Genomic DNA, 24,185 nt, shown 5'->3' with positions numbered 1-24,185 from the left:
TTGTGAGGAGTTTTCCTTATTTGGGGAGGGTCTGGATGGTTGTTTGTTCTCCTCCTCTGTTTGCTCGGTTGTCTGGATTTTCTCTGTGTAGAAGCTGTCGAGTGTTAAAGACTTCTTTTTTTTGTTATTATTCTTTCTCTTCTGAATTTCCTGTAACTGATTAGCCATCATTAGCCCAGCAGCTTCTCAGGTTTATCCTCGCTCTCTGTGCCTGTCTGAGATCTATTGACTCCTGAGGTCTGAGTTCTAGTTTTTTCCAAGGTCAAGCCCCCTGGTGGGCTCCCTTGCTTGATCCTCTGCTGGAGGTTTCTTTATAAGTCTCAGGGCGCTGCTTCCACAGTCGTATACCCGTCTGCACTGGTTCCCCACTTAGGCTTTAGTTCCTGGCTGTGTTTGCCTCCACCCACGCCTCTGCTCAGCCGCACCCACGCCTCTGCTCAGCGGGCGTGCGCCCAGCGTCCACTCTCTGCTCCCGCGCGCTCAGATTTCGCGTGCGTTCTTGACTTAATGGGGTCCTAAGTCTTGCTGCTCTCAGGAACAGGTCCCGGAGCTGCCGATGACTCGATGGGTGCCCCAAACTTGCTCTATTTCTTTTTAGCTGGGTTCGGAGCTATAGGTGAGTTTGGAGGGGGTGGGGGTGGGGCGGTTGCTCAGCTCGCGATTGAGTGAGTGAGAGCCCTTTTTAGCCTGGAGATGTCTCGATTCCACGTACCTTCCACGCTGTGCCCTGTTGTGGGGTTCCTCCGTTCGTCTGGACTTGTTTTTATGTCCCCTTGAGGAGTTTTGTGTGTTTCGGTCAGGAGAGGTTAAGAGCTGCTTCTTACTCTGCCGCCATCTTAACCCGGAACGACACTGTAAATACTTTTGCAGGAAGCCATGTTGGCCAAGCATGAGTGCCAGTTACTTGGTTGGAACACAGAATGCAGTTGAGGGCATTTTAAACTGGCATGAGACCAAAAGTCAGTTGAGATTTGACTATAAAAGCAGCAAGATCAGTACATCACACTCTCAATCTTGAGATACTGGTGGGAGGTTGGGTCATCTCAGGATTGTCTCATAGCTAGGGTTAGATGCCTAAGCTGCTGATAGATTATTCTGTGCACATCAACATCCAGCATCAGTATTAAACAACATTTGTAAATTCAATACCATCACACCAGCATAAATACCAATCAGAAGATCAACTACAAAAACCAAAAAAGTAAAAAAAAAGAAAACCATCACAGACCTGGTTATTCTCAGAGTTCCAGGAAGTTGTCAGTTAAGAGATACACCTGGCAATTGGTGAAGATCACTTTACAATCATTGATCTTCTGAGTGAATCCATCAAATTGCAGTCAGCTAGGAATCAAGGGTTATCATCCTTGAAGTTATTATTTAATTGGATTACTAATAGAGGAAAACAATCACTCCCTCATTAGTTAATGACAATAGGTGGGAACCAGTAAACTGCTCATTCATATTAGCAGATTCCATACAGTTTACAGGTAGCATCAAGGTCACAGAAGCAGACTGTAAGTAAACCTATCTTAGCATTCAGATAGAAGGTTTCATCAATACCCCCCTCCCCCCCGTTTCCCACCTCCTCTGTAGGATTCTTGGGGGCTATATAATATTCATCTACAGGTTCCCCCAGGATCTTTACAATACTAAAGTAGGTTTAGAATAAGTAGAAGTATTAATGAACCAAATATACATTTTAAAGGTTCAAAAGCCAACAGATAAAGCTCAAGTAAATACAAAAGGTAATATCAAAATAAGAAAATCAATAAACTAGAAACACTAAAGAAATTATAATACCAAAAATTGTTGCTTTGAAAAAACCCAACAAAGAGGACACCTAGGTGTCTTAATGGATTGAGAACAAGGCCCCAAAATGGGAGGACCTGGCTTAAATCTAGCCTTAGACACTTCCTAGCTGTGTGACCCTGGAGAAGGCACTTAACCTCCATTGTCTAGCCTTTACTACAGTTATAAGGAATTTCTGGGACAAAATGGAAATCATCTTGAGTGAGAGGATCGTTGGTTAAAGACCTCGGAATACACCCAGGAGGCATGAGCCAAGACCAAAAGGCAGTTGGAACCAACCTTATAAATACCCATCATGCACAGCTCAGAGGAGCTCATTCAGGAGCATCCTTGGGTGGAGGGAGGTTCAAGAGGGTGGGTAGGCCTTTGTACCTGCAATCTAGCTTCCTTGCCTGAGAGACCTAGAGAGCTGTCATACCTGCTGTCAATAGAGCTGAGAGAGAACAATATTATAACCATCTAAGATGAAAATCAATAGCCTTCCCTATCCTTTGGTTTGGCTCCGGCCAGATCAAGCCAGGGTTAGTGAGAGGGTGAAGAAGCTTAGCCTATCATTGATCTAGCAGCACCTACAATTTCTGATCACCTACTTTCATTTTAGCTTAGATTTAGCATCCCTAATCCTCTTACCTCATTCCTTCTTCTTGACCCCTTGTTAAGTGAGAAATAAACCTTGTTATTAAGTCCAACTAAAGATTAGAGTACCTTTCCTAACTAGTTAATATCCAAAGCTATTAGGAAGGGGAGCCTTATTTCACAGTCAGAATTTCAGCATTATCCATCTAGCATTAATACCAGTCCATACCAACAACAAACCTAACCCCAAGTCAAGAGGCTAGAGGAGTTGTCAACACACTCCCAACTCCTTCTTGGCTACTTGGCTTGGGCAACTGTTAAAGGAGACAGCTAGCAGGCTCAGTCCAGCAGAGCCTGTCAGACTGAGGGGAGCATAGCCTTCTCCTCTTACCTATTACTACAAAGCTGCTGCCTCTGTGCTCCCCTCTATTCCTGCTCTCTCCTGTTTTTTTTTTTTTTAAACAGTTTTTGGCTGAGCCATAAGGGAAACGATACCTAAGGGTATAGGAACAATGGGGATAGCTAGATTCACCTTCATCGTTGCTAGCCTATCCATGTTTCTCTGGTCTGTGACGCAGGGAATTTTTAATCGCTAGTTTCGTGTTATTCCAGAATACTACCTCAAACTATTAACAATTTATGATTCATATAAATACATGGCTTTCATGATGGCAGAGTTCATATCATACCTGCGTATAATTTTAGCTGTGCCAGGGACTTTGGGGTCTCAAAAAGGCATTGGAACTGTTACTGGGGACAAGAAAGAGCACAAATGAGGAGCTGCTGCAGGTTATGAAGGAGCAGATGAAACAAATGATAGCGATCAATAGGAAAATAAGGGAGGGACAAACTCTAGACTCCCACACAATATTGCAGTTGGAGGTCATAGAGAAAGCTTTAAAGCCCAACTGCTACAAACGCTGCTAACTCCAAGGCTACAGAAAAGCCTGCCCAACCCAACAATGACAAACAGGCTACCACTAATCAAACTGAGACAGGGGCAGTGGGTCCTAGCACAGTATCTTTATACCCCATAATTGATCAGGCTCATTTTAAACCAGAAGGAGAAATTGTACACATGAAAACTTACACGGCTTTCATGGCCCAAGACCTGGAAGTCTTTAGAAGAAGATTCCCCAAATACTTCCTCTCACCTTACAGATCAACAAAAGAGCTTAAAAGAACCTTTGATTTGTACAATCCCAGTTATGCAGACATTGAATTTCTCCTGGATCAATTTTGTAGCCCCTCAGAAAAAAGCAAGGTTCATAGAAGAAACAAGAACCAATGAGAACCTGATGTGGCCACTATACCACAAAGAGCTTGAGATTTCCTCCCAAAAAGATTTTAAATAGCCCCATCTCGGGCTGAAAATTGAACTAGCTGTAAAGGAACTACCAAATAAAAATTGCTCCTGATAAATTCACAACTTTCTGTCAAACTTGTAAAAAAAAATTTGTCCATATTACATTCATTGTTTAAATTGAGAAAATACCCTATCAGATACTTTTTTTTGAAAGAGTTCTATGCAAAACCAAGAAGGGTTAAACAACAATGGAATAATATTACTAGTGAGTACTGATTTTTAAAATCCCAATAAAATCTGGACAGTCATTCCATTGCTTTAAAAAAAGCATGAGGGAATTTGATTTACAATAGGGATATAAGGATGTTATTCTCAATGTGGGGGGAGGGGTGGAACTTCATAAGAAAAACAAACATAAGAACTTTTCTAATTAAATAGTAAGAATGCCTACTATTATTTGATACAGTTTTGGAAGTGCTAACAGTAGCAATAAGGAAATTAAAAGGCACAAGGATGGAAGTAAAACTTATTTGCTGGTATTTCCTTAAGGAATTGACAAAAATAGCTAACTGAAATGAGCAAACTTTTAAACTGTAAAATAAACCCTCAAAAATTAACTGCATATCTGAATAATAAAATCCAAGAGGCAAAAAATAGAAAGGGAAAAACCATTCCAAATAACTACAAAGAAGTATCTGAGGATCAAACTGCCAAAGCTTACAAAATACTTATGTAGATCGTTATAAAGTATTCCTTTATAGCTAGATTGTTTGTGGCTAGTCTGTGCCACATCATCAGAGTTAGTTTACAGTTGTAATACTACAATAATCAGATTATCAAAGGGATACTTTGCAGAACTCAAAGAAACCTTTAAAAATTATTTCTATGATATAAAGGGAAATAAAAGGTTTCAAATGAAAGGAAAGAAATATTTCCAATAAAGTAGTCATCAAAAACATCTCTTGGTTTGAAATAAAGACAGACAGTAAAAAATATAATATCAAGAAGAATCAAAAATATAATTCAACCTTGTGATACACAAGAAAATGAATTTCTTAGGAAAGAATCCTTATTTGTTTTTTGAAAATAGAAAAACTAGAAGGTTGTCTATTAGAAATCAGGCTTTGGCATCATATCGCCTAATGCATTCTAAATAGATTGATTGCCTTGTCAATAAAGGTCATTCTATTAAAAAAAATTAGAAGAAAAGCAAGTTATATGCCTTTCACAGCTATTATAGTGAGAGAGGGATATTTTGGAAAAGAGAGTCAAGTTTACAGCAAAGAGAAATGGAATGTGATGACATAGCTGACACACACAGGTAGGACTGGGTAGAATCTTGAAGGAGGGGTTGCTGGGGATTCTAACGGCCAGCCTGAGGGATTTGGTTGGAGTCTCTGGAGCTGAGAGCATCTCCTGGATTCATCTCTGACCTCCTGAGGATTTCTAAACTGTTCCTGTATGCTTTCCCTACCACAACCTAGAAGCTGCAAAAAGAATTATCTCTGCAAAATATACAAGAAGATCTGAACTGAGAGAGAAACAGATTTGAACTACCAAGGTTGCCTCAGGAAAGATTGGCATGAACCCAATCGCTTCTGACTCTGATCACCTTTGCTAATCATCTATATCCTAAAGACTTAGAAAACTTTTGTGTTGTTTAGCTTACAGGGGATCTCTTAGATAGAGAGAATAGTTAGTGTAAACCAGCTTGGCTGGGAAAGAAGAGACTTTGTCGTAAAGTTAGTTGGGCCCCTCTATCTTTAGAGGTAGGGACACACCTACAACCCTCTCAACCCAATTACCTTTCTTGATAATTCCCAAATAAATCTTATTGTTAATAAGTTGCAACCAGATTGGATCTATACTGGCCTAGGACAGAGAGTGTCACCATCTTTGCTCTTTGTCCTTGAAGAGACAGCCCTGGTGTCTGGGTTACGTCAAAACATTTCAACAGACAGGGTCTCTCTTCACTTAACAATAGCAGATACATAAGAATGTTAACCAAGGGTTAATGGCAGTGTCTGATTATAATGAAACCAAAAATTACATACAAAAATGTACCTTGGAGAAGTTTAATGGTCAAATAGGGAAAGACTTTCTCTGATAAGGGTTTGACACAAAGATAATTGACTTGTATACCTCCACACATACACAATTCATAAGCCATTCCTCAATAGGTAACAGGTCAAAAGAATTGCTAAGTATTAGCCATATGAAATCATTAATAGTAAAATGAAAATCATAACCTCGAGTTTTCACTTCATCCTTCAAATGAACAAGAATGGCAAAAGGTAGGAAGCCATTGTTGGAGGGTTTATGGGAATATAGACAAATGCTACTGTAATTTTGGTAGATATGTGAATCAGTTACACCATTTTGGAAATCATTTTGGAATTACACAAATAATAAAGTATCCAAAATGTCCATAATGTTTGACCCAGAGATTCCGTGACTAACCTTATCTTCCAAGGATATTGATTTAAAGTGCAACTGGGTAGCTCAGTGGATTGAGAGCCAGACCTAGAGACGGGAGGTCCTAGGTTCAAATCTGACCTCAGATATTTCCCAGTTGTGTGACCCGGGCAAGTCACTTGACCCCCATTGCCTAAAAAAAAATAATAAATAATAAATACAAATAGAGTGCCTATATACACTAAAATATTTGAGCCCTTCTTGTGATAGCAAAGAATTGGAGGTACATGAACATAATAGTAAATTTTCTGTAGCATAAAATGAACTCAGAGAAGCATGGAGTGTTCTGCAAGAACTGACGCAGTCAAGCAGAACTAAGAACTACGACTATAATAATGCACGTGAAAAAAACTGACAAAATAGTGAATTTTGCAAAATTAAGAAGAGCAAGCACACCTCTAAAGAAGAGAAATGAAAGATTCCCATCTCATCCTTTTTAGAGACAGGCTCCACTAATGTTATGCTTTTCACATGTTTTCAAACTTTCATGGATCAATTATATTGATATTTTTCTCTATGATTGGGGAGGTATTTTAAAAATATTGTTATATTGGATGCCTCTGAGAAAGGCTGAAGAGATTTAGGTATGGGGGAAAACATGGTCATGTAAATTTAAAAATATATCCATAAAAATTCACTCTGGAAAAACATTCATAAATGAACATACCCGATTGAGAAACCTTTGCTTAGTGACAGTAACATTTCCAGTGGAAGTGTCAGTATTTTCCCCATATAAACAGTGCAATTTCCTCCTACTCCAAAATGGAATGAAAGGCTTTAGGAAGATAACAGGTTCCTTTTTCTAAAATCTGAATCTCTTATTGGAGGTGCTATTGAAGGGGTTCTTGAATCCATCATTGAAGCAGTAGAAATCACTTCTAGTATAGGTTTCTGAAGTATTCTTTTTGGTCTTTGAAAGTTACAAAATTCCTTCTACAGTTTACATATAATATTTGAAAACTATTTTTGGCCGTTTACCTTTTTAAAAAATGTTATATAGTTTATTCTGTAAGTAAAACTATTAATTTTATATGTCTTCTTTGTCAGGTCATGCTAAATGTGTAGAAGTTGTAAAAACTTTCAATTTGCCCCTGCTGATGCTGGGAGGAGGAGGATACACTATCCGTAATGTTGCTCGGTGTTGGACATATGAAACTGCTGTTGCCTTAGATTGTGAAATTCCAAATGGCAAGTATTATTACCCAATTAAATAATAAAAATAGTAAGGAGAAAATTACAAGTTTACTCATGATTAATATTTGTTTAGAAATAGAAGAGGAGGAAGCCTTTAGTTAGAGCAAGGCTCCTTATCTTTTTGGTCATGGACATCTGCAGGAGCCTGTAGATGCCTTCTAAGCATAATGTTTTTAAATGGATTAAATAAGATACATAGTATTACAAAGGAAATTAATTGTATTGAAACACAGTATCAGAATCTTAAAAATAAGTTCATAGACCTCAAGTTAAGAACTGCAGAATTAGACAATGAATGTGCCTAAGGACTTGTCAGTGTGACATAACAGAACACTAATTTGTTTTACTATTTCTTTACCATCTATAAGGGATCCTAGAATTCTCTAGGATGTACTTATAAAATATTCACCAGTAAAAAATTATTTTTTTTGAACAGAAGAATATTGAATGAAACAAAAGTTGGAACAAAAAACCAGTTTATCAAACAAAATATAGCTAAAAAAATTTTGGCAAACCTTAAAGCATTATATAAATGCTAGCAATTATTTTCTTACTTTTCCTTCTTTCTTCCATATAAACATGAAAATAAGTAGAGACTATATGTGTGTATGCATATATGTATGTATATATCTGTGTTACATACATAAACACAGAGTACCTGGAATCTCAAAAAGAGTCACTAGCAGCTGGGACTGGGAAGGCCAGAAAAACCCTTTTGAAGGTAGGGTTTGACTACAGGCTTACAGAAAAGCAAGGAAGCCAAGGATGAGGAAATAGGAATGAACCGTATATATTATGAATTAATTATATTAAACACTTACTATATGACAAACATGTGCTAAGCACTGGGGATACAAGTTCAAAACAAAGATAGTATGTATCTTCAAAGTAGCTTGCATTTGAGTTAGGTAAAATATCAAAAATTTAGGGGAACAGTGATGAGTGGTTAAACTTTGGATCAGAATGTAACTGGGATGATAATTGGCTTCACAGGAAATAGATCAACACACCCCTAACAAGAACAATAGCAGAATTTATCTGATGCTAGTTCTAGGAGGCGTTGCTTATGGAGTAGAGAAGCTAAATTTAAGTAAAATGGCTAGAGAATAAGGAGCTTAATAGTGCAGTGAATACAACACTGGGCCTGGAGTCAGGAAGACTTCAGTTCAAATCTGGAGAGGGAAAATATGTGGCAACAAAAAGGAGTAGTATTCCAGATATGGTGGACAAACTTGTGGAAAGGCTAAGACACAGTAGAGTGTCCTGTGTGAAGAACGAGTTAGGCGATATGTTTGGATTGTAGATGAGAATAAAGTACAGGAAGACTATAAAGGTAGCAAAAAAATTTTGTTTAATAAAAGGGAGATAGAGAGAAGAAGTGATATATTGTGACAGTGGCTAAAGAGCTAACTTCAAAGGGTTTAAGCCATGCCTTTTGACACATCCTGCCTGTGGGACTAGCAAGCAAGTCATTTAATCTCTCATGCCCTGGGCAGCTTTCTAACACTTTTAAGTTATAAGGCAGATGCTAAACTGCATTGGTAGAAGTCTTCCTCTCTAGAAGTTCCCTATTATAATGAAATCATATGTCTAGTTCCTCCTGGCTCCCTTCCTTTTTCTCCTTGACAGTCCCCAAATGGTTCAGATTAGCAGTATTCCTGATTTGAAGAGGAATGGTGACTAAGACAGCTTAAATTTGTCATAAAAGATTTGAATTTAAGAATTGATATTATTGCTGTATTTTTTTATTTTCCTATACTTTTGCATTTCACATGTATAGACTCGTATGTGGTCCTGATTATTCTTGTAATTTGCTAGGAAATATTTTTAGGCTCTTAAGTTTTATGGATGATTAATATTTCCACATAACAAATGAGCTTTTTATCTATAACTTGTTTTGTTGTTTTCAATAGAACTGCCATACAATGATTACTTTGAGTATTTTGGACCAGACTTTAAACTGCACATAAGTCCATCAAATATGACAAATCAGAATACCCCCGAGTATATGGAGAAGATCAAGTAAGTAGTGATTGAAATAGTTTATTTCATTAAATGTTGGCAAAATAAAACTTTTGACACATACAAATATAAACAGTTTTCAAAGTATCTTTTGTAGTTTTTAGTCCTTTTTTAACATTTTATGTAAAACTTAGGCTTTAGTGTTAGACATTGAATTATGATGTTTATATCCTTTTGACTTATTTTTCTCCATTACACTTAGTATCATTAAATTGGCATTCCAAAACATTTTTCTTCATAGAATCAGAGTTGGAAGAATCTTCAGAGACCTATGTAGTTCAACCCATAATACAATAAGAAATCCCTTTTCAGCATACCTAAGAAGTGGTCATTCAGTCTTTACTTTATGATGTTATTGTTACTAAATGATACTGTCTTTCTTACTGGTTAAGGTTTTTTGTTAATATCAAGATTAACTTGAGTCTTGTGTTTTTAATATACTCTATAATACACCTAGTCCAATTTAGATTTGGCAACTGTAAACCCTAACTTCTTGGTTGAATTGGGTCCAGATTTAAGCTTTTTGAACATCATAATCTAATAAAACATTGGTACATCAAAAACAAAAGTACTCCAGACTATATAGAGTTGAAGAAACCGAAGATATGATATATATATATATATACACACACACACACACACACACATACACATATAGTATGTACATATGTAGGAATAGGTTAGGGATAGAGTGATTTCTAGGATTAAAGAAAGGGAATTTTGAGATAAGCCCTGAGAGAGGAATTCTGGTAAGGAAAAGGAATTTTGGGAGTCTGAACTGAAAATAAATGACTTCCCTTCCTTCTTGGATCTAAGCTGGGAGGAGGGTTTGACTTTCTTCCTGAATTTCCACCAAGCTGAAGGGAGAGGTTTTGCTCTAAGAGATTTTCACTGGAGAGTCAAGATTTTGTGGAGAATTCTTTGACTTCTAGGTAGAGAATTTATTTAGAGAAAACCATTTTCCCTGAGTCCAAAGATCAGCTGCCAGTGGTCCATCTATCAGAAATCTTCTTGGCCTAAAGTAATCCAAAGATTTTTCATCTGGACTTTGAGTTACTTAGTGCAGCTATTCCTTTCTTTTGGTAATCACTAGTGGGAAGATTAGGATAGAGTCAGATAGCGCTGGGAGTTTCTTAGGTAGAACAAGGAGCTTTAAGCAGGGCCCACAGGAAAAACAGAAAGCTCTCCTTAAACAGGAGACTTAGAAGTTGGGTGGATTTAGTTTTAATAGTGCTTGGGTCCTACCTACCAGTTTCCTTTATTCCGTTTTTAAAATAAACTTTATTTCCATAAACCAAGGAGTTTTGTGCTTCACTGGCCCTGGAGAGCTCCTAGGTGGGTTGTAACATCTAACATCCCTCTAGGACAGTTCCTCATTACACATATATACAGATAGAAAGACACATATGTGTGTATATGTATGTTTTTAGATACAGATAGATGGATTTAGATATGAAAGAAGACACGAGACTTACAGAAATCAAGGGAACTGAAAAACTAGTAAACTAGTAGCTTTCTTCAGGTGTATCTAAATTTTGGCTAATACCTTGTAAGGCTTTCACCTTGTTCTGCCTCTCACTAGAGGGTAAGACTAGGAACAGGGGGGCAGTAGTTGCAGAGACAGATTTGCATTCAAATAGAACAAACTGTTCAAATTCAGAATGAAATCTTAGCAGAGGAAAGTGCTTTCTCCCATACTCAAGTGACTAGCTGATCACTTCTTGGGTATGTTTTAGAGCAGTGGTTCCCAATCTTTTTTGGCCTACCGACCCCTTTCCAGAAAAAATATTACTTAGCGCCCCCTTACAGTTATTCACCACCCCCAAATGCACTTGTGGCCATCACTGCTCCCCTGGATCACTGCAGCACGCACCAGGGGGTGGTGGCGCCCACTTTGGAAATCACTGTTTTAGAGGATTCCTGTTCAAGTACAGGTCTGAGGTTCCAAGTCTTGAGCTTCTGATGCATAGACAGAACTTCCCAGTGTGAATTCTAGCAATCATGAACAATGAAATATTCAAAGATGTGGTAAATAGTCCTTAAGTAATATTAATTTAAGTAGGCTTTATTAACTAACTTATATAAACTAATATTGTTTAATTATTAATTAATTATTAATTGTTTAATTTATTTCTTTATTAATTTAATTTAATTAATTATTAATTGTTTAATTAAATAAATTTAATAAATAAATTTGGTCATTTTAGGTATAAATAAATTCTATGCAACAAAGACACTAATTAGGACCAATGAAAGAAAGTTTTTAAAAATTTAGATGTTACCTTATTTAAGAAAGCCAATTCTTGGGAGCAGCTGGGTAGCTCAGTGGATCAAGAGCCAGGCCCAGAGATGGGAGGTCCTTGGTTCAGATGTGGCCTCAGACACTTCCCAGCTGTGTGACCCTGGGCAAGTCACTTAACCCCCATTGCCTAGCCCTTACCACTCTTTTGCCTTGGAACCAATACATAGTATTGATTCTAATACAGAAGGTAAGGGTTTTAGAAGGAAAAAAAAGCCAATTTTTGGAGTGAATGATTTATAGTGAATCTGAATAATTCTTTATAGCATATATTTACGGGAGCTCAGACCAATAAATGTTTATTTTTATGGGATCTATAGTACAGATAGCAAATATGACTGATTCTGCTTTTAGCATCATCTTGAAATCAATCTTGAATTGAAAAGAAATATAGATTTTATTCACTTTTGTTATTTTTTAAATCATAGAATGTTAAAACATAGGACTTTTTACACAGACACACTATTTCCTTTTTCTTTGGAGTAATTTGAAATTTCAAGAAAGAAATTACATATTGATCTGTTAGTCAGATTATATAGATAAGCGCATTCAATTTAAAGAGAAGGAAAGAAAATTAACTATGTGGAGATTTTAAATTAGGTATTTGTTAAAGCGTCCTGTATTATAATCCAGTATAACTCCTATGCATATAGTTTTTCTGTGTACTTTGGATAACTTTCCATTGAAACTTGAACACTAGAAAAATATTCTATTTTGCTAGAAATATATAACCATTATAACTTCCAGATTTCTAGGTATCCAAGCTTTAAATGATTGTATATGTTCTTGCTCAAGAGTCTTTTTATTTATTTATTTATTGAGCCCATACCCTCCATCTTAGAATCAGTACTGTGTATTGGTTCTAAGGCAGAAGAACAATAAGGTCTAGGCATTGGGCGTTAAGTAACTTGTCCAGGGTCACACAGCTAGGAATGTCTGAAGCCAGATTTGAAGCTAGATGATCTCCCATCTCTAGGCCTGGTCAAGAATCTTTTTAAAATTATTTAGAAACCAATGAAAAAAATGAAATACTTGAATAACTTGTTTCCTATGCAATATAGACAACGTTTGTTTGAAAACTTGCGCATGTTACCTCATGCGCCTGGTGTACAGATGCAAGCCATCCCTGAAGATGCTGTTCATGAAGACAGTGGGGATGAAGATGGGGAAGATCCAGACAAACGAATTTCTAGTAAGATCATACTATTAAATGTTATGAAAATTGTATTATGCATACAGGCTTTCTTAGTTATTCAAGCAATACTAACCTATTCGAAGGTAGCTTTAATAGCAAGAATTTTAATATAAATTTAATTCCAACATATTTTCTTTCTTAGAAAAAATTACTTTCTTCTCATTGAAAACTTAAATTGAGTTACTTTGTCTTCTTTAAAGATTCAAAAGCCACTTGAAAGAATTTACACATCTTTAGATTTGCAGCTTTTCAAATTTCTTTTTATTTTCCCTTAATTGCTTTTTTTTGCCCCAATGCTAAAGTAGGTTCTTGTATTTTATTGAGAGAGAAACTTGGCCTAGTTCTGGAATTTTAAAATGTCCGTTTTAGCTCTAGCTTTGTTAGAAATAAATTTAGGACTTTGATCCTTGTTTTTCATAAAGTTTATTAATATTTACTTGGATAGGAAAAGGCAGAGAGATGGAGAGAAATGCCTATGCTTGCTAGTTACATGGGTGGTATCAGTTTGGCTACTGCAGCAACTCCCCCAGCGCTATCATCTGAGATAGATAGTAGGTATCAGTTCCAAGGCAGAAGAGTGATATGGACTAGGCAATGGGGATTAAGTGACTTGTCCACAGTCACACAGCTAGGAAGTGTTTGAGGTCAGATTTGAATCCAGGACCTCCCATTCTAGTCCTGAATGCAAATTTTATACTGCTATTTTCCAAAATATAATGTGTACCTTTATGTATTTTTCATGGCGTCATGAAGAATTCGACACAACTAAAAAGCAACTGAACAACAACAACAATCTTTATGTTATATTTTAGTTCGAGCATCAGACAAGCGAATAGCTTGTGATGAAGAATTTTCAGATTCCGAGGATGAAGGTGAAGGAGGGCGTAGAAATGTGGCTGATCATAAGAAAGGAGCAAAAAAAGCAAGGATAGAAGAAGACAAGAAGGAAACAGAAGACAAAAAAGCAGGTTAGCCGTTGGTCTTCCAAATGTAGAAAATGATAAATTTATTAAGGAGCTATATTTCATCTCTGAAATGATGTGAGCTCAATTACAGTAGTATCCAAATAGGGCCTAGCACTTAGTAAATAACTGCCCAAAAAGTGAGTTACATTTCTCTTAGCCTTTAAAAAATCATCATGTTTTTAAAAGTGTATCTACATAATCTCATTTTAACAATTCATAGTCTCCGTACCCAAAATAAAATGGGAAATTGAAACAGATCAACAGAACTTATTATATATTCAATTTAGTAAACATTTATTAAGTGCCAGCTGTGTGACAAGCACTACACTGTTTTATCACATGGAAGAAAGCTTAAACGACTAAGCATTCATATGCCTCCTATATAGTTAGAAATATCTTGAATCCCTAAAACTATATTACCCAAACTTCCATTCTGCATTACCCAGAATGCTTTTCCCTTTGTCCACATTTGCGTTGTCATGTTTGTATATAGTTTGCTGTAACTCCTCCCTCTTTCTCTTGCTCTCGCAAGCAGGCTAGGTTAGTACCTTTTTAGTAAGCTTTTTTTATGTTAGTTTATTATTAATAAAAATTTATGAACTATAATATTTAGTTCTTGTATATTAATTTTAATCTCTACACTCCTAAATAAAGTAACTTCCTAGAAATAAAGTTTGATTGCAGCCCAAAACTTAACATCTCACTGTTTCTTCCACATTTTTTTTTTTTAGCTCTTTGGTTTATTTTTGATCACTTGAATGGAAATTAAGTAAAACATTTAATATGGGTGACAGAGGTGTAAGAATTATGGGATTTCAATTGCTGAGAACTTTTAAAGTTGGTGTTTATTCCATGAGAGTGTTAAGAAGGCAAATATAAAATTGTTTTTCTTTTTTTTTTTTTTTTTTAATTTAAGGACTAAGCTTTCCTGTGTAGGCTATTTGTATTTATTGTACATTTCTTTTTATCTTATTTTTAGATGTTAAAGAAGAAGAAAAGTCTAAGGACAACAGTGGTGAAAAGACAGACACCAAAGGGTAACCCAGTACTAATTGAATCTCTTATGAGTTAAATGTAGTTAAATTTTAAATTAAAATTAAAGTAATCCAGGATTAATGCACACTAGGAATGATGAATACAACTCTGGAATTTCTGGGCTTGTTTGTTCAGAAAACATCTACATCGTCTCATGATAAACTGTGCTAGGTTTTACATAATAAATTACCATACCTAGTCCCAGCTCTCAGAAATTAACAAAAAGAACTAAGTGAACAAAAACGAAGACATTTTCTGTCACTGAAATACCTGTTTTGTTGCATATGGTTACAAATGTTGATTTTAAATTGTCCATCAGTCAAAGTGCATTTAAACTAAAATTGTGCCACTTTTATATTTTGCCTTTTTAAACAGAGCCAAATCGGAACAGCTCAGCAATCCTTGAATTAGAGAGCCTCACAACAATTTCAGGAAAAATACTAAATTGGTAAAATATTGGGAGAAAAAATATAGGTTTCTTTTCAAAAGAGACTGCTGACTTCATTTTGTACTACTTGGCATGGAATGTATTTATTTTCAAAATGGCTTTTTTTTTTGGTTGTTGGCAAGGTGTATTGTGAGTTTTTCTAATTATGATGCAAAATTTCTTTCTCCACCATGCTTTATGTGATAGTATTTAAAATTGATGTGAGTTATTATGTTATGTCAAAAAACCGATCTATTAAAGAAGTAATTTGCCTTTCTGAGCTGATTTTCCATCTTTTGTAATTATCTTTATTAAAAAACAAATTGTACTTGGGTTGTCTTTCGTTTTTTTTATTGCAATATGTTGTCAGCTTTTGATTAACAGGGTAGACTACCAAGAGTTATATAGAATTACTATATTAGTGTTCATTTAGGAATAGAGAGATTGCAGATGATTTAAAAATTTAGGAACTCCTCCTTTTGGGATGTCTTATTGAGCTCCTATACCTCAAACTGAATTGGCCACATTAAGATATAGAAGTAACTGAAATAGGGATTTTAATGAGCCCCCTAGAAATTGTTATTCAAATGAAATAGAACCTTTTGTAAAATTTTGGCATTCAGATGCTAGAGTACCAAAACCTGCTCTAGGTTATTTGACAAGCTTTCATAGGCAAATCACTTAGCCTCACTTATCTGACCTTCAGATAACTTTCTAAGATGTCCCAGCTTAGTTATAGATAGTTTGAGATAATCCTATGTGAAGCTAGTTTTTACACCAAAAAAACAGACAGACCACTCCTAGTCCCATGTTTAATAAATTGTTTATGAGAAGAAAATTCATTTTTTGCTGTGTTTCTAGGATTTTCAGCTTGAGCTTAAATTAGAAATATTTTATCTTCTCCAAATCAAAACATTAGGAAGTGGACAGACCTCTAACTCCAACCCATAGCTTTTGTTTTAGGCTTAGAACCAAGAATATAAATGGGCTTTTTAAAATTAATTCTGTAATCTGTATTTCTTTAACCTATATTGAGATTCAGAAAGGAATGTTGTTTACAATTTAGTCAAATTGTTTTGGTATGGTTTATAATAATCTAGAACAATGTCTTTAGTAATTTAAACTTTTTCTAAAAATGTCACAAAAATTCAATTAATAACACCATTCTATAGTTCAAGGAGTCGATTTAAATTGTTTATGAAAGTAATAATAAACTGGGTAATAAAACATTGAGTTGGAAGAATAATTTCTGAGGCCTATCAATGATAATCTGATATCTAAAAGTATTAGGAAATGAGAAATACTGTTGGATGGGAAGGGAAGCTAAATTTAATCATTTCTCACAACTATGACATAAAGGTTTGCATGTTTCTGGCAAACTCCACTAAGTTGTGCTTTTTTCTTTCTTTTTTAAAAATTATTCCAGTTTCAACTAGGAATTAAGATTATGGAATGTAAAGCTACCCCAAGGGTTCTTGAGGTCTCTGCATTTTTAAATATTTTTATAACTATTTCACTATAATTGGTTTTCTTTGGAATCTTATGTATTTTATACATTGCAAACATTCTGAGAAAGAATTCTTTGGCTTCATCAGACTGCCAAAGGAGATCCATGATACCAAAAAGCTTAAGAGAACCCTTAGTCTACAATGAATCCTTTCTAGTATTTATCATGTCTCACATATGCCAAACAACTAATTACCATTATCTCCTCCTAATTCTCAAATGGCTTGGTTGTGCAACCTTTTTCCAGATCCATTAGATTTTCATTTTCTTCCTAATCTTCTGTTTGCTTTCATCTCTTGAATTCTCAACTTAGCTCAACAAAGACTTGCTGATGGGGGAAGGTTTGTTGAATGTGTGTTGCTCTGCATATAGTATGTGTTTAATGAATTGTGGACAAAACCTACATCATTGGAAAAACACCCCAATAACACATAAGAAAAGTTTCTTCAAAACTGAAGTTGTATTGAGATTTGCACAGATGTCATTAGCTTGGTGACCTTGCTTCACTTTAAAATTGTGCCCCAGTTGGGGGCAGCTGGGTAGCTCAGTGGATTGAGAGTCAGGCCTAGAGACAGGAGGTCCTAGGTTCAAATCCGGCCTCAGCCACTTCCCAGCTGTGTGACCCTGGGCAAGTCACTTGACCCCCATTGCCCACCCTTACCACCTATGAGACAATACACCAAAGTTAAGGGTCTAAAAAAAAAAAAAATTGTGCCCCAGCTATATTTCTATATGATTTGTCTTCTCTGGCAACAAGTTAAACTAAGATCATACTTTTTTTCCTTAGGGGCCTAGAATTGGTCAGGTTTTCATTTTTTTAGGCTTTTAGGGAAACAAAGTTTATGTGTGCACTGTTTTTATTTTTCTTGGCTACAAAGAGTCTTCAGCTATTGCAAACTGTTCATAATTTTGATGTGATAGGTCTGTGATCTCAACTGTTACAGATCACAGCTCCTCTACACTTAATCATCCTATGAGACTCTTGTCCCTGTTTTCCATTAAAACTCCAATATGCATCATTCTAGGGATCTTTTAGATTTCTGGACATTGCATTTAAACAAATGAATCATACAAATAAAGCACTTTTTTTACTCTTGGTACATGAATAATTCCTTCTCTGGTAAACTAATGTCCTTTATGCCACTCCCCCTATACGATTGTTTGTAAGTATCAGTGAGTTTGTTATAAATCATGGGGGGGGAAATCTTCAGCTTCAAAATGGTTCTGTTTCCTATATCACGGTGAGAAGGTGATCAGGAGACAGTGTAAAACCTTAATTCTATTTCCATTTGTGTTAAGACTTCTGCATTGGGGGGCAGCTGGGTAGCTCAGTGGATTGAGAACCAAGCCTAAAGATGGGAGGCCCTAGGTTCAAATCTGGCCTCAGACACTTCCCAGCTGTGTGACCCTGGGCAAGTCACTTAACCCCCATTGCCTAGCCCTTACCACTCTTCCACCTAAGAACCAATACACAGTATTGACTCCAAGATGGAAGGTAAGGGTTTTAAATTAAAAAAAAAAAAAAAAAGACTCCTGCCTTGGGAGCATTGAATGTTGAAAAAAAGCCATGGTATACAAATAAGGGAAAGATGATGGAATTTAGCAAGGAATTGAGGTTTATGTGGGCTGTGGAATTCACATGTGGAAAAATCTTGAAAACAAACAATTCATAAACATGTTTGTTTTGAAAGTTAAGAAACAAGATCGTTTATTGGAATGGAATCTGTTTTTAGGTATTTTAAGAAAAATCACAAGCATTAGAAACAACGTAGAATGCATTCACTGGAGAGAACAGTTGTAATATAAGCAGAACTGTAGGAAAAAATACTTATTTCTGTACAATTGTCTTTTTCCCCTTCTCACCACAAGATGTCAGCTTTCCCATTGTTCAAATGGCTAAAAAATTAATAGAGTATGCTGTCTTCTTACCATATTTATCACTACTAAAGTTTTTTTTTTTAAGATTTCATAGTAATTCATAGTACTGAGTGGAGGAGGGGGAAGAGTCGCATTGATTAGGAAATTAAGCTGTGTTTTATACCATCCGCATTTGGAAAGACATGATCTGAAGAGAGCTGAGATGTATAGACTCATTTTGATGATTTCAAATAGGTCAAACATGATACTAACTCCAAAACTTTGTATCCATAAAGACCATAATGCTGTATTTTCTTTGCTTAATGATCATTGTGGCTACTTATGTGGTGCTTTAAGCTTTTTAAAGCATTCCATTCTAGATAGTATGAGTTAGGTTCTACATGGATTATTCCTGTTTTTTAACAGATGATCCTATTTCCTGTAAATTAAAGTGGCATGTTGGAGCTGAGATTTGAACCCAACCATGTCCTGATTCCAAGTCCTACTCTCTTCCTTACTATACACTACAGTACCTTACCTCTTTGTGCTTTTCATATGTTGATTCTTAGTTTCCCAGTCAAGGAATAAGAAGTAAATGGAGAAATCTAATAGTACCAGCACTATCTTGATACTTTTTGTCTTCTTAAAATAAAGACTTATTCCTAGTAACAGAACTTTGCGATATGCAAGATCAACTACTCCTCATTCTCTGAAAATAGATTTCATTGAATCAATGAACAAGCATTTACTAAGCAACTGCTTGCCAATGGGATAAAAAAAAAACAAAAAGAAGGGCCCCTTTGTTTCAAATGTTTTAAATTCTATCCCATGGTTTAATACCCAGAAAGTAGGGACTGAAATTCTGCTTTGCTCCTCATCCACATTTTTGAATCTTGTCATTTTGATAGTACTTGGATCCCACATATCATAACACCTTATCACTACTACCTCCCTACTACACACACCCAAACATTGCATCCAAAGGGGAGCTGAGGAAGCACCCTGTTGTAGATGTGAACTTTGGCTTTAGAGTCCAACTTTCAAGCTTCACATCCACTAAGACTTTAGGGAAGACACTTAACATTTTGGAGTCTTAGCTTATTCATCTATAAAATGAAAAGTTGCACTAGAACTGAAATTTGATGGGAAATACACCCAAGTGAGCCCAAACCAGATAAATAGGTAATTGGCAAATATTAATTTTATTTTTTTATTGATTAATTAATTAAGAAACTTTCCATGGTTACTTAATTTCTTAACCTCCCCTTCTTCCCCCTCCCCCCCAGCCAATGAGCAATTCCACTGGGTTTTACGTGTGTCATTGATCAAGACCTATTTCCATATTATTCATATTTGCACTAGGGTGATTGTTTAGAGTCTATATTCCCAATCATGTCCCCATCGACACATGATCAAGCACCTATTTTTCTTCTGTGTTTCTACTCCCACAGTTCTTTCTCTGGATGTAGATAGCATTCTTTCTCATAAGTCCCTCAGAAATGTCTTGGATCATTGCATTGCTGCTAGTACAGAAGTCCATTAAATTCGATTTTACTACAGTGTATCCATCTCTGTGTATAAAGTTCTCCTGGTTCTGCTTCTTTCACTCTGCATCAATTCCTAGAAGTCATTCTAGTTCACATGCAATGCAAATGCAAGGCACAAAGTTCCAAGTGTGTTCATTTTATTAGTATGGCCATCAAATGCCAATAAATTCAATCCAAGATTCTTCAGTAGTCAAGGATGCTTCTGGCATGTATGAGGGTGAATATTGATGGTAGGGAGGTGTGTATCTAGATTCCCCCTTGTTAGCTTTCAATGGACCAGTATAGCTAACAACCCACCCCCAACTCTGGGGAAGACCTATGAGGGAATAAACTCAAAGAGGTTCCCAAACTGGCAAAGCTATAGTGGGGATATTGAAGGAAGGTGTTGGGGTTCAGTTGTGACCCTAATGGGCTGGATCCCACCCTCAGAGCCAGCCCTGTTGAGACAAGCCTCCCCCACTCCCAAGTTCAAATTAGCTTTTGCCCATCAAGACGGAGTCAGGTAATGGTCTGCCCCTCAGCCCCAAGATCAGTGTAATTGCTCCTCACTCTTAAGTATCAAACAATCAGGGGTTTATTAATGATAAATTAAATTCAGGATACAGGGAGAAAAGATAGAGATAAAGAGCTCCCCAAGAGAGTAGCTCTGGACTTCTTCTGTGGCTTGGTCAGAGTGCTAACTCTCTCTTCCTCCCTCAGTCTCCTATCAAATATTTCTAAACTAATATAAGAGGGAAGTAACAGGATAAATGGATTCAAGTAGGATCAGGGAAAAGACCCCCCTCATTCAAGCCCACTCCCCCAGGAGTTTGGACTCTGGCCAAATTGGAGAATTGCTGTTTGATGTCTTCTTCATTGGTATTGGTGATCTCCCAATAGTCACTAATAAAAGTACAAAGGAACCCCATTCACTCAGGATACACCCCAAATCAAAACCTCTCAACCAAAAAACCCACCCCCACCCCCCAGGGTCCTAGTCTGGGCAGGAGTGAAGCAAGTTGAGATGACCCCTCCAAACTCCTCTTGCTGCTGGTCCCTCCCAAACAGAATTCTCTCAGGGTCCCATGGGGTCGGCTTCCAGATCCCTTCCAAGACGAGTTCATAGTGATCCTTGATTTACCCCAATTCCACACTTGTAGACAGCAATTCTTTTATACATTGCCTAGTGACCATACAGACACATGTTACTCCCGATTGGTTGGTGCTGCTTATATCATGTATTCCTCACCAGGTGGGCTATCATCCCCTGACTAACATCCTTTTGGAAAGTCCTGTCGTGAGGAAACATCCCATCACCAAATTGATTCATCTTCCCTCATGGTCAGCAAAAGCTCACAGGTTAGAATTTTTCTAGTTGGACTTCAGCCCATAGGAATAGGGAAGTTTAAACTCATAATTTCTATTAACAGGGCCTATCCAATCAAGGCTGAATTTGATTCACAAATATTGATTCTCATTAGACAAAATTCTCAATAATCATGGAATATCAATTTTCAAATTTCCAAAAAAGGCAAGTGACATAGACTTAAGGGAACTCAAACTCATAATGAGGGAGTCAACTAATACATAGTGGCTTGATCATAATAAATTAAAAATTATATAAAGTAAGGTATCAATTTTTAATTCTAAGTCCTTCTAGTATTATCTCAGTCTCTTCTTTTTCTGATTTCTTATGTAGAAATAACAAGTCCATTATATTCCTATACTATAATTTATTTTACAGATCTCCAACTCATAAGCAACTACTTTGCTTGCAGGTCTTGGCCACAACAAAAAAGTGCTTCTGTGAGTACATATGAGTACTTAACTTTCTTGGATTCTTTGGGATAAAAGACTAGAAGTGATATCATTAGGTCAAATAATATGAACACTAAATACTTTTGGGGTATGATTCCAAGTTGCTTTTTTTTTTTTTCAGAATAATAGGACCGCTTCCTAATTCAACTAATAGTGCACTAATATACCTATCTTCCCCATCCCCTCCAATAATTCTCTTTTCCCTTTTATGTCCTTTTTACTAATCTGATGAGTATGAGGTGAAAACTCAGAATTATTTTAATTCGCCTTTTTATTATTAGTGATTTGGAGCATTTTCATATGTATCTCTTCATAAGTATCTCTAGTAATGAATCTCTTATTTTGATGATCATCTGGTCCTTGTTCTTATACAGTTGAATAAATTACATATACCGCAGCTTTTTCTTTTTAACTATTTCCCTTCTAATTCCAAATAGCATCAATACTGTTTGTACAAAAGCCTTTTAATTTTATGTAATCACAGTTCTCCAGTTTATCTCCTGGGATATAAATAGAGGGATCCCTTTTATTCAGTGGTTGACCAGGAACTTGTCCTCTATTCATAACTACCAAAAGCATCCCTTTCCTGCTTCTCTTTTTTGTTTATGATGAGATTTCTTACTATGTCATATATCTATTTGGAGTTTATTGTAGCATATAGTATGTGTGATATCTAAACCTAAATTTCTGCTACACTGCTTCACTTCTTTCTCAGCAGCTTTTGCCAAAGTGAGTCTTTAATCAGGAACTGAAGCTCTTTAGCTTTATCAAGCACTATACTAGTGTGTTCAGTTACTTGTGAGTCTTGTGTAACTACTCTGTGCCACTGATCAACTTTTCTCTTTATTCATTATTCAGGATAGTTTTGATGATTATTGCCCTGTAATGTTTGAGATCTGGTATTGCTTAGCCCCCTTTCTTGCCATGTTTTCCTTTATTCCTCATGAGATTCATGACTTTTTGTTTCTATATATGAATTTTTTTTTCTAGTTTTTATAAAGTAACCCTTTAGTGGTTTGATTGGCACAGTACTGAATCTATAAATTTATTAAGATAATGTTGTGATTCTTGTGATCCTGGCATAATCTAACCATGAACAATTAATATCCAATTATTGTATTTAGATTTGTCTTTATTTCTCTAAAGAATGTTTTGTGATTGAATTCATATAATTCCTGAAAATGTCTTGATAACTGGACTCCCAGATTTTTTTTTTATACCCTATAATTAGTTTCAAATGGAATTTCTCTTTTAGTCTTTCCCTGCTGCTTTTTTTTAACTTGCAGAAAAACTAATAATTTCTGTTTTACTGGAACTGTTGAACAAATGAAGGGGGGGAAAGCATTTATTTAGTTCTTACTACACTTACTGTACTATACAGTATATACTTTATACAAATAAAAAGGGGATGTGGTCCCTACTCTCAAAGTACTCACATTCTAATGAGGGAGAAAATACATATATGTTTAAGCTGCAAATTTGATGGAAGTCCCCATGTTCTTTGGGGTGTAATTTACAAAGCATATAGTGATGCCTTTTCTTCATTGTCACTTTTCTAGGTGTTGGGGCACAATTTATTATGTTTCAGGACAATTTTAAAATGCAGGAATAGAATTCATGATATTAAACAAGGCAATAGTAAAAATAAACATGGCTAAAAGATATAAGCAGGGAAACTAGACATGCTTAAAGGAATGGTAGCTAATGAAATACTATATAGAAATAGAAAACAAAACTATAATCATTAGAAATCTCAATGTACCCTATTTAGATCTAGACAGATTCAACAAAAACATAAAAGGAAATCAATTGAATTTTTAGAAAAGTTACGTGTGTTAGATTTCTAGTGATTACTTAGTGGAATAAGAAAAACATACATATTTCTTAGGTTTTGTCTGCCACTTTTAAAATCTTTTTTAATTCTAAATTTTACAAAACAAGAAAAAAGCATTTACATGTACAGAGAAAAAGGACTGTACATAAATGAAATCACCAATCTCTTATATGCTTAACTTACTTCTCTTCATATATATGTGTGTATATATATATATATATATATATATATATATAAAATAAATCCTAACCACAAGTGTCTAAGCCCCTCCTAACCCTCGCTACATCACAGAACATACTGTTCAGGAGACCAGCATCTATATATAAATTAAGTCTTTCATA

At 35.9% G+C, this 24,185-nt stretch overlaps 1 protein-coding gene across 1 annotated transcript in view; it reads left to right on the top strand.

Annotated features, from left to right (window-relative positions):
- HDAC2 (histone deacetylase 2) overlaps positions 1–15,631 on the top strand; it is a 61,007-nt gene extending 45,376 nt beyond the window's left edge. The window contains exons 9-14 of the mRNA XM_044676757.1: positions 7,214–7,354; positions 9,274–9,382; positions 12,743–12,873; positions 13,689–13,844; positions 14,821–14,878; positions 15,252–15,631. Coding sequence (XP_044532692.1) covers positions 7,214–7,354; positions 9,274–9,382; positions 12,743–12,873; positions 13,689–13,844; positions 14,821–14,878; positions 15,252–15,282 — 626 coding nt within the window. The 3' untranslated portion in view covers positions 15,283–15,631. The remainder of the gene's footprint in view (positions 1–7,213; positions 7,355–9,273; positions 9,383–12,742; positions 12,874–13,688; positions 13,845–14,820; positions 14,879–15,251) is intronic.
- The last annotated feature ends 8,554 nt before the right edge of the window (positions 15,632–24,185 follow it).

Source organism: Gracilinanus agilis, chromosome 4 (genome assembly GCF_016433145.1).
Source record: "Gracilinanus agilis isolate LMUSP501 chromosome 4, AgileGrace, whole genome shotgun sequence".
Classification (NCBI taxonomy): Eukaryota; Metazoa; Chordata; class Mammalia; order Didelphimorphia; family Didelphidae; genus Gracilinanus; species Gracilinanus agilis.
The sequence above is the reverse complement of the archived record's forward strand: the minus strand, read 5'-3'. Positions and strand labels throughout refer to the sequence as shown.